Raw genomic sequence first — 10,662 nt, 5'->3', positions numbered from 1 at the left:
CGGGTCCACCTCTGCCGATGAAGCCCCCGACCCCTGAGTCTCGACCCGGTCCTTATTAGTTTATCACTTTGTGTGGAAAAAGGAAAGAGAAGAGGGTGAGAGAGGGGTGAGGGGGGGTGAGGGAGGGGTGAGGAGAGGGTGAGGGAGGGGTGAGAGAGGGTGAGGGAGGGGTGAGAGAGGTGGCTGTCAGAGAACTCAGACGCCACAGCAGACGGGGCTGAGGCTCCAGGGAGCGTAATTAGCTGTGATGGAGGAGTGAGGAGGGGGACAGGAGGAGAGGACCAGGGGTCAGCAGGACTCACACCGCTGGGGAGGAGGAGGAGGAGGGGGGGGAGAGGGGGGAGGACTGAGGGGTGAGTGTGTGTGTGTGTGTCCACACAGTTAAATTATTGATTCAACAAAGACTACACACACACACACACACACACACAGAGCGCGGCCTGGACTGACACGTCTCCCTCTGCTGGTCGTTGCCCTCGGTGATGATGAAACATTAATGACCTGAGGACGACTGTTGTTGTTGTTGTTGTTGTTGTTGTTGTTGTTGTTGATGATGATTTCACCTTCACTTTGTTAAACTAAATAATCATATGACTTACACACACACACCCACCCGGGGACTTCATTAGTGCGTGGATCGATGCTGGGTGACACTCAGTGAGCGGTCCGAGGTCCGTGGTCCGAGGTCCGTGGTTCGTGGTCCGTCTCGGGGCTGCAGACCAGGGCTTTAATGACGGCTGAGGACACTTTAACTCTTTTTATCTTCCCATGATGCCGAGGTTCCTCCGGTTGACGTGCGATGATGAATTCTCCAATTTGACTGTTAGCTAAAGAGACGAACAAATTTAGGTCTGTGAGAAAACACCGAGTCGCAGTCGTAGAGCCACGCACCACAGTTTGAACCAACTGTAAACATCTTGACTACATACTGTACCAGGATTTCTTTGAGTGAATGTAAAGAAACAGAAGTTTATTTTTACATTTTTCCCACGTTCTGTTTCAACACCTGAACGTCTCTTAACCTGCGCAGGGACACAGTGGGTCACAACCAACGAGTTCAGGCGCATACTGCCACCTACTGTACCAGAGTATGTAGTGTCATGGTATTACCAGTGATAACTCAGTCTACTCCTTACACCTTGATGAGAGATTTATTTTTTAATTTTCAACCAATAACAATTACAGACCAACATCTGAATTGACCTTTGACCTTCTGTCCCCTCTTTAAAAAATAACACTGAGGCTTCATATATGGTCTTATAAATAAAATGTATTATTATTATTATTATTATTATTATTATTATTTAATGACCTCAACTCATCTTCTGACCATGTGACCCGGTCAGTTCACGACAGTCTGGGTTCTGTCTCCAGGAAGCTCCAGTCCAAACAGACGGTGGTCCACCGCAGAGAAGACCACCTGCAGCAGTCAGCTGACGGACACGGTGTCCTGAGCAGCAGCAGCTCCAACGTCCCTGGACGGAAGAGGAACCTGGTGACGCACACACACACACACACACACACACATCAGTGTCATTCATCATCATCATCATCTCTGTTTGTGAACCTTCTCTGACTCCCTCCTGTCAGGACGCCAACGTGAAGGCCCCTCCTGTTGAGTGGGAGGGTGGCGCCCCCCAGAGGGGGAAGCAGCCCGACCCTCCAGGCCAGGTAGGAGGATGGAAGCTGTTAAAAAAGAAACCTCTGGTGATGTCACTGCTGATGTCACTGGTGATGTCACAGCTGATGTCACTGCTGATGTCACTGGTTTGTCTGTCATCTCTGTGACGACTTCACTCCAGAATTAATTTAATCAACGGAAAATATTTAACATTTAATTTCAAAATTCTGTCTCTCCAACTTATACTGGTGGAGACCCCTGCTGTAGAGACTCAATAATGCAGCTTTGAATTCATTTATTTTTTAATTTTCAGCAGTGCTGATCAGGACTCCTCCTCCAGCTGTGTGATCCTCTAAGGGGGGCCCTGCGTGCACCACCGCCACGGTCAGGAGAGGTGGCGCTATTGACTAACAGCTGCTTCAGCCACTGCTCACCACTGTGCAATAAAACACGGAGCTGTGCAGAAGTTTCTTCTTCCACTTTTTATTTCAGAACCAGAAGCTGCAGCTCCAGCCCAAGTTCAACATCTGCTGCTCCCCCTGCTGGGCGTTCTGTATGTATGAGCTTCTGATTCACTCCCGTCAGCTTTAGAATCGTCGACAGAAACTTTTACACAGTTCTTAAAAAAAACACCAAAAAAAACAACCATATCATGCGCTGCTGCTTTAAAGACCAAATATTTGACCTTTGTCTGTCTGTGTACTCCAGCTGCTGGTACTTCATCCAGCACGTGTGTATACTACAACTACTACTATACTAACTTTACTAACACTGGACCTGTTTTTTATTTACTCTCATTCAACAATAATTTGAAGTACAATCGCAGTACAAGTATCCGCTACATGAATATTACTTTACGTTACTGCTCAGTGAGTCTGAAACAACACAGCTGTTGAGTGGATGTGTTAAAATACTACATCAGTGAAGTACAAATGTGGGGAAATTTTATATATGTATTTTAATTCTTTTTCAGTGTTTTTTACTCATTTTTTCCAGTTACATAAAAAAAAAAAAAACAAGACGTTTTTATTATACAGACATTTTTGATTAAAAAAAATTATTTGACATATATTGATTTTTTTTTTCTATAAAGATCACCATTAAAATGAAGCACTTTTTATAAATAGTCTGAACATTCAGTCCGACTGACGAACGCTGTGAAAACACCAGAACGTGTGACTTTAAGGACCGTGGTCAAACACACAGCTCGAGGTCCTGGGAAAGGGTTTTTTTAGATTTAGATTAAAGTTCAGTCTCAGAGGCAGGATTTATTTTAATCTCCAATGATTCACACTAATCTACTACTTTTTTTTTTATTGAACAACGTTCTTTATTGTCAGTCTTTAGTCCTAGAACTGTTACAGGAACTCTACAGTCACCAAAGTCTGTCGTGAACTCTTCATGCTGATCTGTTATTACGTTACATCTATCATAGCCATATAATCACTATTGAGTATGCAACGCCCCCTACTGTCAGGTCTGTTGTATTACTGTGATATTTGAATTTTCACTCTATACTGTTCATATTAGGAGATTAGAAAATAAAATAAAAAAAATCTGAATATTTTCACACCAATCAATGATCTCTAGCTCGGAGCTGACAAATATTTTATAATTGTATACAGTACTTCTGAGTTCTTTTATTACAGGGTGGTTTTTGTGTACATTGAACAAACTCAGACAAAATATTTTTTTATTGTCCATTTGGTTTGAGAAGAAAATCTAACAAACAAATTTAAACTGTTGACAGAAACACTCACTCCTGTGTCTAATATATATATATATATACATATACACATCTATCAGACTATATTAGACATACTGATGTAACTGTCTGCTAATTAATTAAGCGGGTGCATTTAAACAGATGTACTGTGTGTTACAGATATTTATAGGTGGTGGTTTGTGTAAAACCAGGCAAGAAAACCTGGTTAAACCTCTGTTTTATCGCTTTTTTAAAAAATAATCACATTTATATATACAGTCTATGTGATGCTATATGTATGTGTCTTGATGATTTTGACTTTTGCATTTATCGCATACTTTTTAAAGTACAGTTTCCAAGCTTTATCTTCATGTTAGCCAATCCTAATGCTCATCAAAATGTAATTGCACAATAAATCTCAAGAAAGAAACCACTGTGTTTGTGTGTTTTAACTGATTTGCTGTAGACAATAGTCGATTTATGGGTTGTTGGATTTTTCTTTATTATATTTGTGTCCGAGGTTGCACTTCTCCTGACTGAGCACAAGATGGAGACAAAGACGAACGTTTTAAGATATAACCAGATGAGAAACAATTAGCGTAGTTATCCTGCAGCTTTGAACAAAATACAACGTCTGTCCAGGTTTAATTCCACAGGAACCTGTCGATGTCAATCCCGAAAACATCGAAAATGACCCGTTTTCATACAAGGTGAGCAGATTCATTCAGAGAATATTTTTATATTGTGTTTAATGCGTTAAATCTGGTTCCAATCACAAAAGTTATTAAAACATTAGCATGTTTCCGCCCCTGAAGCAAATTGCTAATTAGCCGCTAGGCTAAAGGAGACATTTTCTTTTACCGTGATTCTAGTACTGTAGCTCCAATAATTATATTGTTAACTTTAATATCACGATGTTTGTTTGTTGTATTGACTAAGTTTTAAAGTGGCAGTGACTCCTTTATTTATGACTCTTTAAATTAGCCCTAAAGATGTTAATGTATGAAGCTAACGGTTCTCACGTAATCATTTGTTGTCATCCGGTGTGATTAGCTTCTAGCTGCACCACGTGATTCCGATGTCTGTCTTAACGCCACCCCATGGTCATGCTGGTGAAACCACAATAACGCCACCATGTAGACCTACAGGTGGTTTACATTAGGTCGTCTTCGCGATAGCGTGAGAGTTTTGAGTTGTTTCTAATATTCAGTCTCACTTAGATTTTAAACCCACTGTCAAAACACACAGATGGGGATCGAGCCTGAGGTCGTCAACAGACCCGGCCCACCTGGAGTCAACAGACCCTAACCACAGCCATGTGTCCGGAACCTTCCAGCGTACGGTTCTCGGAGATGTTTAGAATATTCTTCCTGCAAGGTTCCATCAGAACTTGTGCTGTTGTTTTAAAATCGTAGACCAAGGACGACAGCAGTCAACATTGTTGTGACGTAGGTTTCTCTTCTGTTCATTTGCACCACATCGTTACATTTTGGTTAAAAAACAAAACAAATCATTAACACTTCTACTTAAAACATAACATTTTGCACGGTACTGTGTGTCAGTTCGTACTAACGCAAAGGCTAGTCAAAACAAATGTAAACAATGTTAACGATCACAGATTTACACTGATTTCCTCCTTTTGCCGAAGACATTGTTGATCAGTTTCGCCATGGACTTGGAGCCGCTAGGGCGTCGTCTTCGCTCCTTGGCTTTTCTGGTCGCGATGGCTTTGCGCACCATCTTGGAGAATATGTGCGCCACCTCCTGGTAGTGCTCAGCAACTGACAGCTCAAAGAAAAGGCAGTGGAGTTCAGCGGCCAGGTTCTGGCCCTCTTCATGTTGAACCTCCCTCATGTGGCACAGGTCCTGTTTGTTGCCCACCAAAAACATGAACGAGTCCATGTCCCTGCGGACGGAAAGACAGACTCAGTACTTTTCTACGGCCCTTCCTTATGAACGACTGTGACGATCCAGATGATTGCATATTAATTAGGGATGTCCGATGTTGACTTTTTGCCGATATCTGATCTGCCGATATTGTCCAAACACACTCTGAAACCGATATCAGTCAATACCTCTACACCTTCTGAATTGAAATACCATTAAGGGTCTGGTAAATATTTATATAATCCCCTGATTGTTAAAAGAGATTCATAAAATGAGCTTCAATTCTGCCATCTAGTGGCTTTCACTTTCATATACAGCCGTTTTTCACCCAATATTATATTTAGGTGACACATCATTTGGCGAAACGCAGGTTTTGCGTTGTCGGGTTTTGTTTATCAGAGGAAAAACCTAATTGTGCTAATATCGGGACGATTATATCGGTCAGCCGATATTATCGGACATTCCCTAATATTTTAAAATTGAAAATTAAAAAAAAAAACAACTTTAAGTTTTTACCTTTTAGTTGAGCCCAGGCGTCTCTCTCCGATGACGTGACTTATGGCCTTGACGGTGAGGAATGAGGAGCGGTCAGTGATGTCATAGAGCAGAATGAATCCATCTGCCCAGTGAAGCAGGTTGTGTAAAGTGGTCCTGCCCTCACAGGCCTGTGGGGGGGGGGGGCACAGAGAATGACAGGGTAATGTCTTTAAAGTTTGATCCTCTGAGGACAGTGTCGTCTTCACTGCCTCAGGCTTTGAACTCTCAGATTAACGGACCTTTAATCAAACCATCGGTACCAGTGTCTCTAGCTAACCTTGTTGGTCCAATTGAAACAAACCCTGAGGTCCTGGTACCTAGTTTCCTCAGTGCGGTCCATGGATACAGATGGCTTTGTTATTTTCGTTAATAAAACTTTGTTCAGTACAGGTTTGTCCGATCGAGCCTCAGTAGAACCTTAACAGAACCTGATCAGATGAGAATCGGGTTTTTTTTTTTTTTCGTCTTGCTAACACAGCGTCGCAACGACAGAACAACAACCCAGTTAACGAGAGTTAACGCTGAGACGGCAGCCATCTTTGAACGCACCTGTGAGCAGGGGTCATAGAGCTCCAGGTTCACCTGTCGCCCGTCCACCGACACACACTTCCTATACACACACTCTGTGGAGGAAACACACCGTATTAGATCCAGGGGTCGATGTTAACAATGTATCGTCAGAGCAAAGAAAATATTTCAACAAATACTTTAGGTCTTTTAAATGGTTTTGGGCACCATCTGCTGGCCAAAAAAGGAATGACAGGCTCAATATTGACGATCACCAAATACTTCTTGTAGTTAAATAGGTGTGTAAGAAAATACTGATACAGTGAAATATCGCGATATTTAATTTTAAATTTAAATAATTTTAAATGAATTTCTACAGGACTGTATTGATTGTATTTTTCTGAGTCAATCTTTTTTTGTTTGTTTATCCAAAAGAAATCCTGCAAATGTTTAGTTTTTTTTCTCTAGTGAATACTGATGTAGACCCAGTTAAATGTCGGCCTCAGTGTGAGGTCACGTGACCTGTGACTGACTGACAGTACAGTCAGTCAGTCAGTCAGTCAGTCAGTCGTGTTGAGGACAAAACATTTCAGGAATTCCACCTGACGTCCTGCAGCAGACAGGAGACCCACGCAGCGTTGGCTTAGTTATATATTGGTTAATGTGTGTTGTTAATGTGCACCACACACACACACACACACACACACGTAAACACAACAGTATTCCAGTAGTGAAGTATTTACCTGAGGACGAGGAGTACTCGCCAATAAAACGTCTGGTGAGAAAGCGGACGGTCAGAGCTGCAGACACAGATTTTTTTTTTTTTTAATAATTTAAACTTGTATTAACATAAATGTTGTTTGTCCATTTGTCTCTCCTACCTGACTTCCCCACGCCTTCACTGCCCAGCACTGCGATCTTGACCTCGTTCATGTCCGCTGCGGTGAAGACGAAGAAGACGAAGAAGAAGGAACCGCTCAGTTCTGTCTCCAACTCAGAAATGTGACTCCGTTGTCATCACTGTGAGGAGCCGAGCGGGGAGGGCGCCACTGAGCTGATGAGTGGAGCTGCCGTCTGTGAGGAGGTGGAGGGGAGTGAAGGGAGGGAGGCTCCCTCCCCCAGGGTCTCGGACTCCCTCCCTCTGTGTGCATTTACCAGGTGAGGACTGCAGTGAAGACTTTGACCACCAGGAGTGAATGTTGTTCTGGAATACTGTAGTAACAGGTGGTTTTATTCTAGATGTAAGTCTGACCTCACCATGAATACTTCATCACCAGGAGATTACTGCAGTTAAAGAGGTGTGTATTTGCAAAAAATCTGGTCACGATACGTATCACGATACAGGGGCAACAATACGATAGATATTGCGATACTACAGGCGTGAAGATATATTGAGTTACTGTAAAAGTGTGATCATAGTAAAGATAAAAGATTAAAAATGAAATGAACCAACACCAGTAATATTTGGGAATTGGTGATAAAGAATCAATAACTGATCAATGACAGAGGAGATTGATACGGGATTTCAGTGTATGGATATTTTTCTTACGGCCACTAGTCTGTAATCAGTTTCACATATTTGGCTGCTCTGATGTGACAATAGTATAACATGGTGTTTCTCAAAATTGACACCAGAAAAGTCTCATTTCTTCTTCTTCTCTTCTTCTTGTTCTTCTCCTTCTTCTTTTTTTTTGTCTTCCTCTTCTTCTTCTTCTTCGTCTTCTTCTTCTTCTTCGTCTTCTTCTTCTTCTTCTCCCCCTTCTTCTTCTTCTTCTCCCCCTTCTTCTTCTTCTTCGTCTTCTTCTTCTTCTTCCTCTTCTTCTTCTTCTTCCTCTCCTTCTTCTTCTTCTTCGTCTTCTTCTTCTTCTTCCTCTCCTTCTTCTTCTTCTCCTTCTCCTTGTTCTTCTTCTTCTTCTTGTCCTTCTCCTTTTTCTTCTTCTCCTTCTCCTTCTTCTTTTTCTTCTTCTTCTTTTTCTTTCCCCTCTTCTTCTTTTTCTTTCCCCTCTTCTTCTTTTTCTTTCTCTTCTTCTCCTTCTTCTCCTTCTTCTCCTTCTCCTTCTCATTCTTCTTCTTCTTACCCTTCTTCTTCTTCTTCGTCTTCTTCTTCTTCTTCGTCTTCTTCTTCTTCTTCTGCTTCTTCTTCTTCTTCTACTTCTTCTTCTTCTTCTACTTCTTCTTCTTCTTCTGCTTCTTCTTCTTCTTCTTCTGATCCCACCCACCACGTTGTGTCTCCCTAATTCCCCAGATTTTCCGTGCAGCCGTTCCAGATGTGATGAAGCTCCTCTGAGTGAACCGTGTGCAGGTAAAACTGTCTTCATACCACTGAGGTTTTGCTGCCCGTCTGGGATTCTTCTTTGTTTTACGTAACGTCCTGATAAGCTTCATGTTTTCATTAGCTTTAAACACTGAGAAGGACGCAGCGGCGGTCCTCGACCGTGGACGGGTTTGGAAAAGTTCACGAGTTGAACACATCGGCCTAAGATGGACAGTTGTTACAAACTGTGAACTCAGACAGTGTAGTACTGTGTGTGAGACAGTACTAGTAGTACTACAGTAGTACACATCATTATCCAGTAGCTAATATTAGCTACTGCGAGTGTTGGAATAGATAGAAAATATAGATAGAAAAATATAAATATTTTGACGTTGGAGCTGATGTTTCTGTCACTGGAATGTTCTCTGCTCAGCCTCAGAGATAGGCGTCCGCTGAGTGGGATGTTAAAGTAAACTGCTGCGGACACACACATCGGGGTTTTATCTCTGGTATTCTCAGCCGTGCCCTGAGAACATGTGCAGATTCACACCTGGACTTCCCAGGGGTCTCCCTCATGGAGCTGCTGCAGGTACGGTGACCTCCATGAGGAGGGCCTTCTGTTCTGTTCTGTTCTGTTCTGCTTCTGTTGCAGTGTGCTGATCCTCAGCTCATGACTGCCACGGTGCAGTGGTGACTCTGCAGGCTGGGGCGCTGCAGCTCAACAAAAACACCTCCATCCAGTCTCACGGGAAAGTATTTAATCTTCTGCCCTGCGATGATGTAACAGTGTTTAAAAACAGGCCATTTAAACTTGAATTATAAATAAAGTTGACTGAAATGAATAAACTAAATCCTCCTGACCTCAGGCATTCAGGTCTGGACATGACAGAATGTGCTGCAAGGTCTGAAAGAATGTGAGTAAGACGGTGATGGAAAACAGAAATTTTACATTTAAATTCCCTAAGAAATACCTGGACCCCCCCTCCCCCCCACCTCCTCTATCCTCCTCCTCTTATAAAAACAATCACTCCTAGGACTATCAGTCAAATGTCAATTGTGAGAAATACCTGACCCCCTCCTACCCTCCACCTCCTCTCTCCTCCTCCTCTTATAGAAACAGTGGAGTGACTGTTTCTAGGACTATCAGTCAAATGTCAATTGTGACGATTTTTTTAAATTATTTTAAAAACTCTGAAAGATACAGTATATTTGTACCTTTTGTGTTAGATGACTCCAGCTCTGAGATTCATCCGTCTTTTCTACCCTCTGGTGGTGACTTTGCCACATTACACCTGTGCCAGATAGGAAGAATAAGAAATTGATCATTTAAATAATCATTCATTAAAATATAAATAAATAAAAGACTAGCTTTTTGTCTCATCAGGCAGATCTTGTGCACGTAGATTTTATATTTGAAGTGTTAATAACCCGACAGTATTTTTTTATAATTAATTTTTGAAAATATTGTAAATCATTGCCCATCCAGAGCCGTAATATTTTTTTTCAATGTGTAGCATTAACCTTGTCATATTGTGCATAGAAAAGTGTAGATTTATTTTTTTATTATTTTGACGTTTTAAATGACCTTTTCACGCCATTATGTTTTTGTTGTATGTCAACATGGATACAGTTAAATGTTCATATAAAACACTGCTTTTTATTTTAGATCAGACAATACGTTTATTTTTATCTAATAACTTGGTTTTATGTTTCAGTTTTAAAGAATTCAGCGTCACTTGTAAATGCATCTGTTTTCCCAGGCGACTTGAATGCAACATGAGGTAAGGTACAGTAACGAGTGCAGGTGATTCCCCAACGAAAAACAACAGGAAGTTTATCATTATTCTGTCATTATCAGACAAACGCCACACCGACGCAGAGAGAGAACTGCCTGTTTCTGTTGCTTCTCTTCTCACTTCGAACTTGACTCTGAGAACTTTACAAATGTAGGAACTTTGTTTCCGTTTATGTTGATAACAGCGACGCGGCGGCGGGAATGTCTCTCACAGGTGCCCTTTTACTGCTTTGGCTTTTTCTGTGTGCGTCACTCTCGTCCGCGTTGAGAGTTTCAAAATGGCCGCCGCTCAACTGCTCAACACAGGTAACTTTTTGTCCTCGTATATGCATTAAATGAAAAATCGAATTTCTCAC

The 10,662-nt window shown here is 41.8% G+C and overlaps 3 protein-coding genes and 1 long non-coding RNA gene across 6 annotated transcripts in view; 3 read left to right on the top strand and 1 right to left on the bottom strand.

Annotated features, from left to right (window-relative positions):
* arhgef39 (Rho guanine nucleotide exchange factor (GEF) 39) overlaps positions 1-1,808 on the top strand; it is a 29,144-nt gene extending 27,336 nt beyond the window's left edge. The window contains exons 10-12 of the mRNA XM_025057170.1: positions 1,375-1,495; positions 1,591-1,671; positions 1,803-1,808. Coding sequence (XP_024912938.1) covers positions 1,375-1,495; positions 1,591-1,671; positions 1,803-1,808 — 208 coding nt within the window. The remainder of the gene's footprint in view (positions 1-1,374; positions 1,496-1,590; positions 1,672-1,802) is intronic.
* Positions 1,806-4,836, top strand: LOC112487318 (uncharacterized). The gene is made up of 2 exons (XR_003050301.1): positions 1,806-4,036; positions 4,575-4,836. It is a non-coding gene; the product is annotated as an uncharacterized LOC112487318 (long non-coding RNA).
* Positions 3,582-7,464, bottom strand: rergla (RERG/RAS-like a). Its single transcript, XM_008316003.3, has 5 exons — positions 7,139-7,464; positions 7,001-7,057; positions 6,300-6,373; positions 5,730-5,878; positions 3,582-5,232 (listed from the first exon to the last, which is right to left on the bottom strand). Exons 1-5 carry the CDS (start codon positions 7,188-7,190, stop codon positions 4,947-4,949), a joined length of 618 nt encoding a protein of 205 aa, XP_008314225.1. The 5' UTR covers positions 7,191-7,464; the 3' UTR covers positions 3,582-4,946.
* A 1,062-nt stretch (positions 7,465-8,526) lies between these two features.
* il17ra1a (interleukin 17 receptor A1a) overlaps positions 8,527-10,662 on the top strand; it is a 10,419-nt gene continuing 8,283 nt past the window's right edge. Inside the window, exons 1-3 of one of the 3 annotated variants that reach the window (XM_025057559.1) lie at positions 8,527-9,425; positions 10,227-10,292; positions 10,492-10,612. In XM_025057559.1, coding sequence (XP_024913327.1) covers positions 9,349-9,425; positions 10,227-10,292; positions 10,492-10,612 — 264 coding nt within the window. In that variant the 5' untranslated portion in view covers positions 8,527-9,348. Of the gene's footprint in view, positions 9,426-10,211; positions 10,293-10,491; positions 10,613-10,662 lie in introns of those variants that run through there. The other 2 variants (XM_017034577.2, XM_025057560.1) reach the window with 2 other exon arrangements.

This window comes from Cynoglossus semilaevis, chromosome 8, assembly GCF_000523025.1.
Source record: "Cynoglossus semilaevis isolate Cse_v1.0 chromosome 8, Cse_v1.0, whole genome shotgun sequence".
Classification (NCBI taxonomy): Eukaryota; Metazoa; Chordata; class Actinopteri; order Pleuronectiformes; family Cynoglossidae; genus Cynoglossus; species Cynoglossus semilaevis.
The sequence above is the reverse complement of the archived record's forward strand: the minus strand, read 5'-3'. Positions and strand labels throughout refer to the sequence as shown.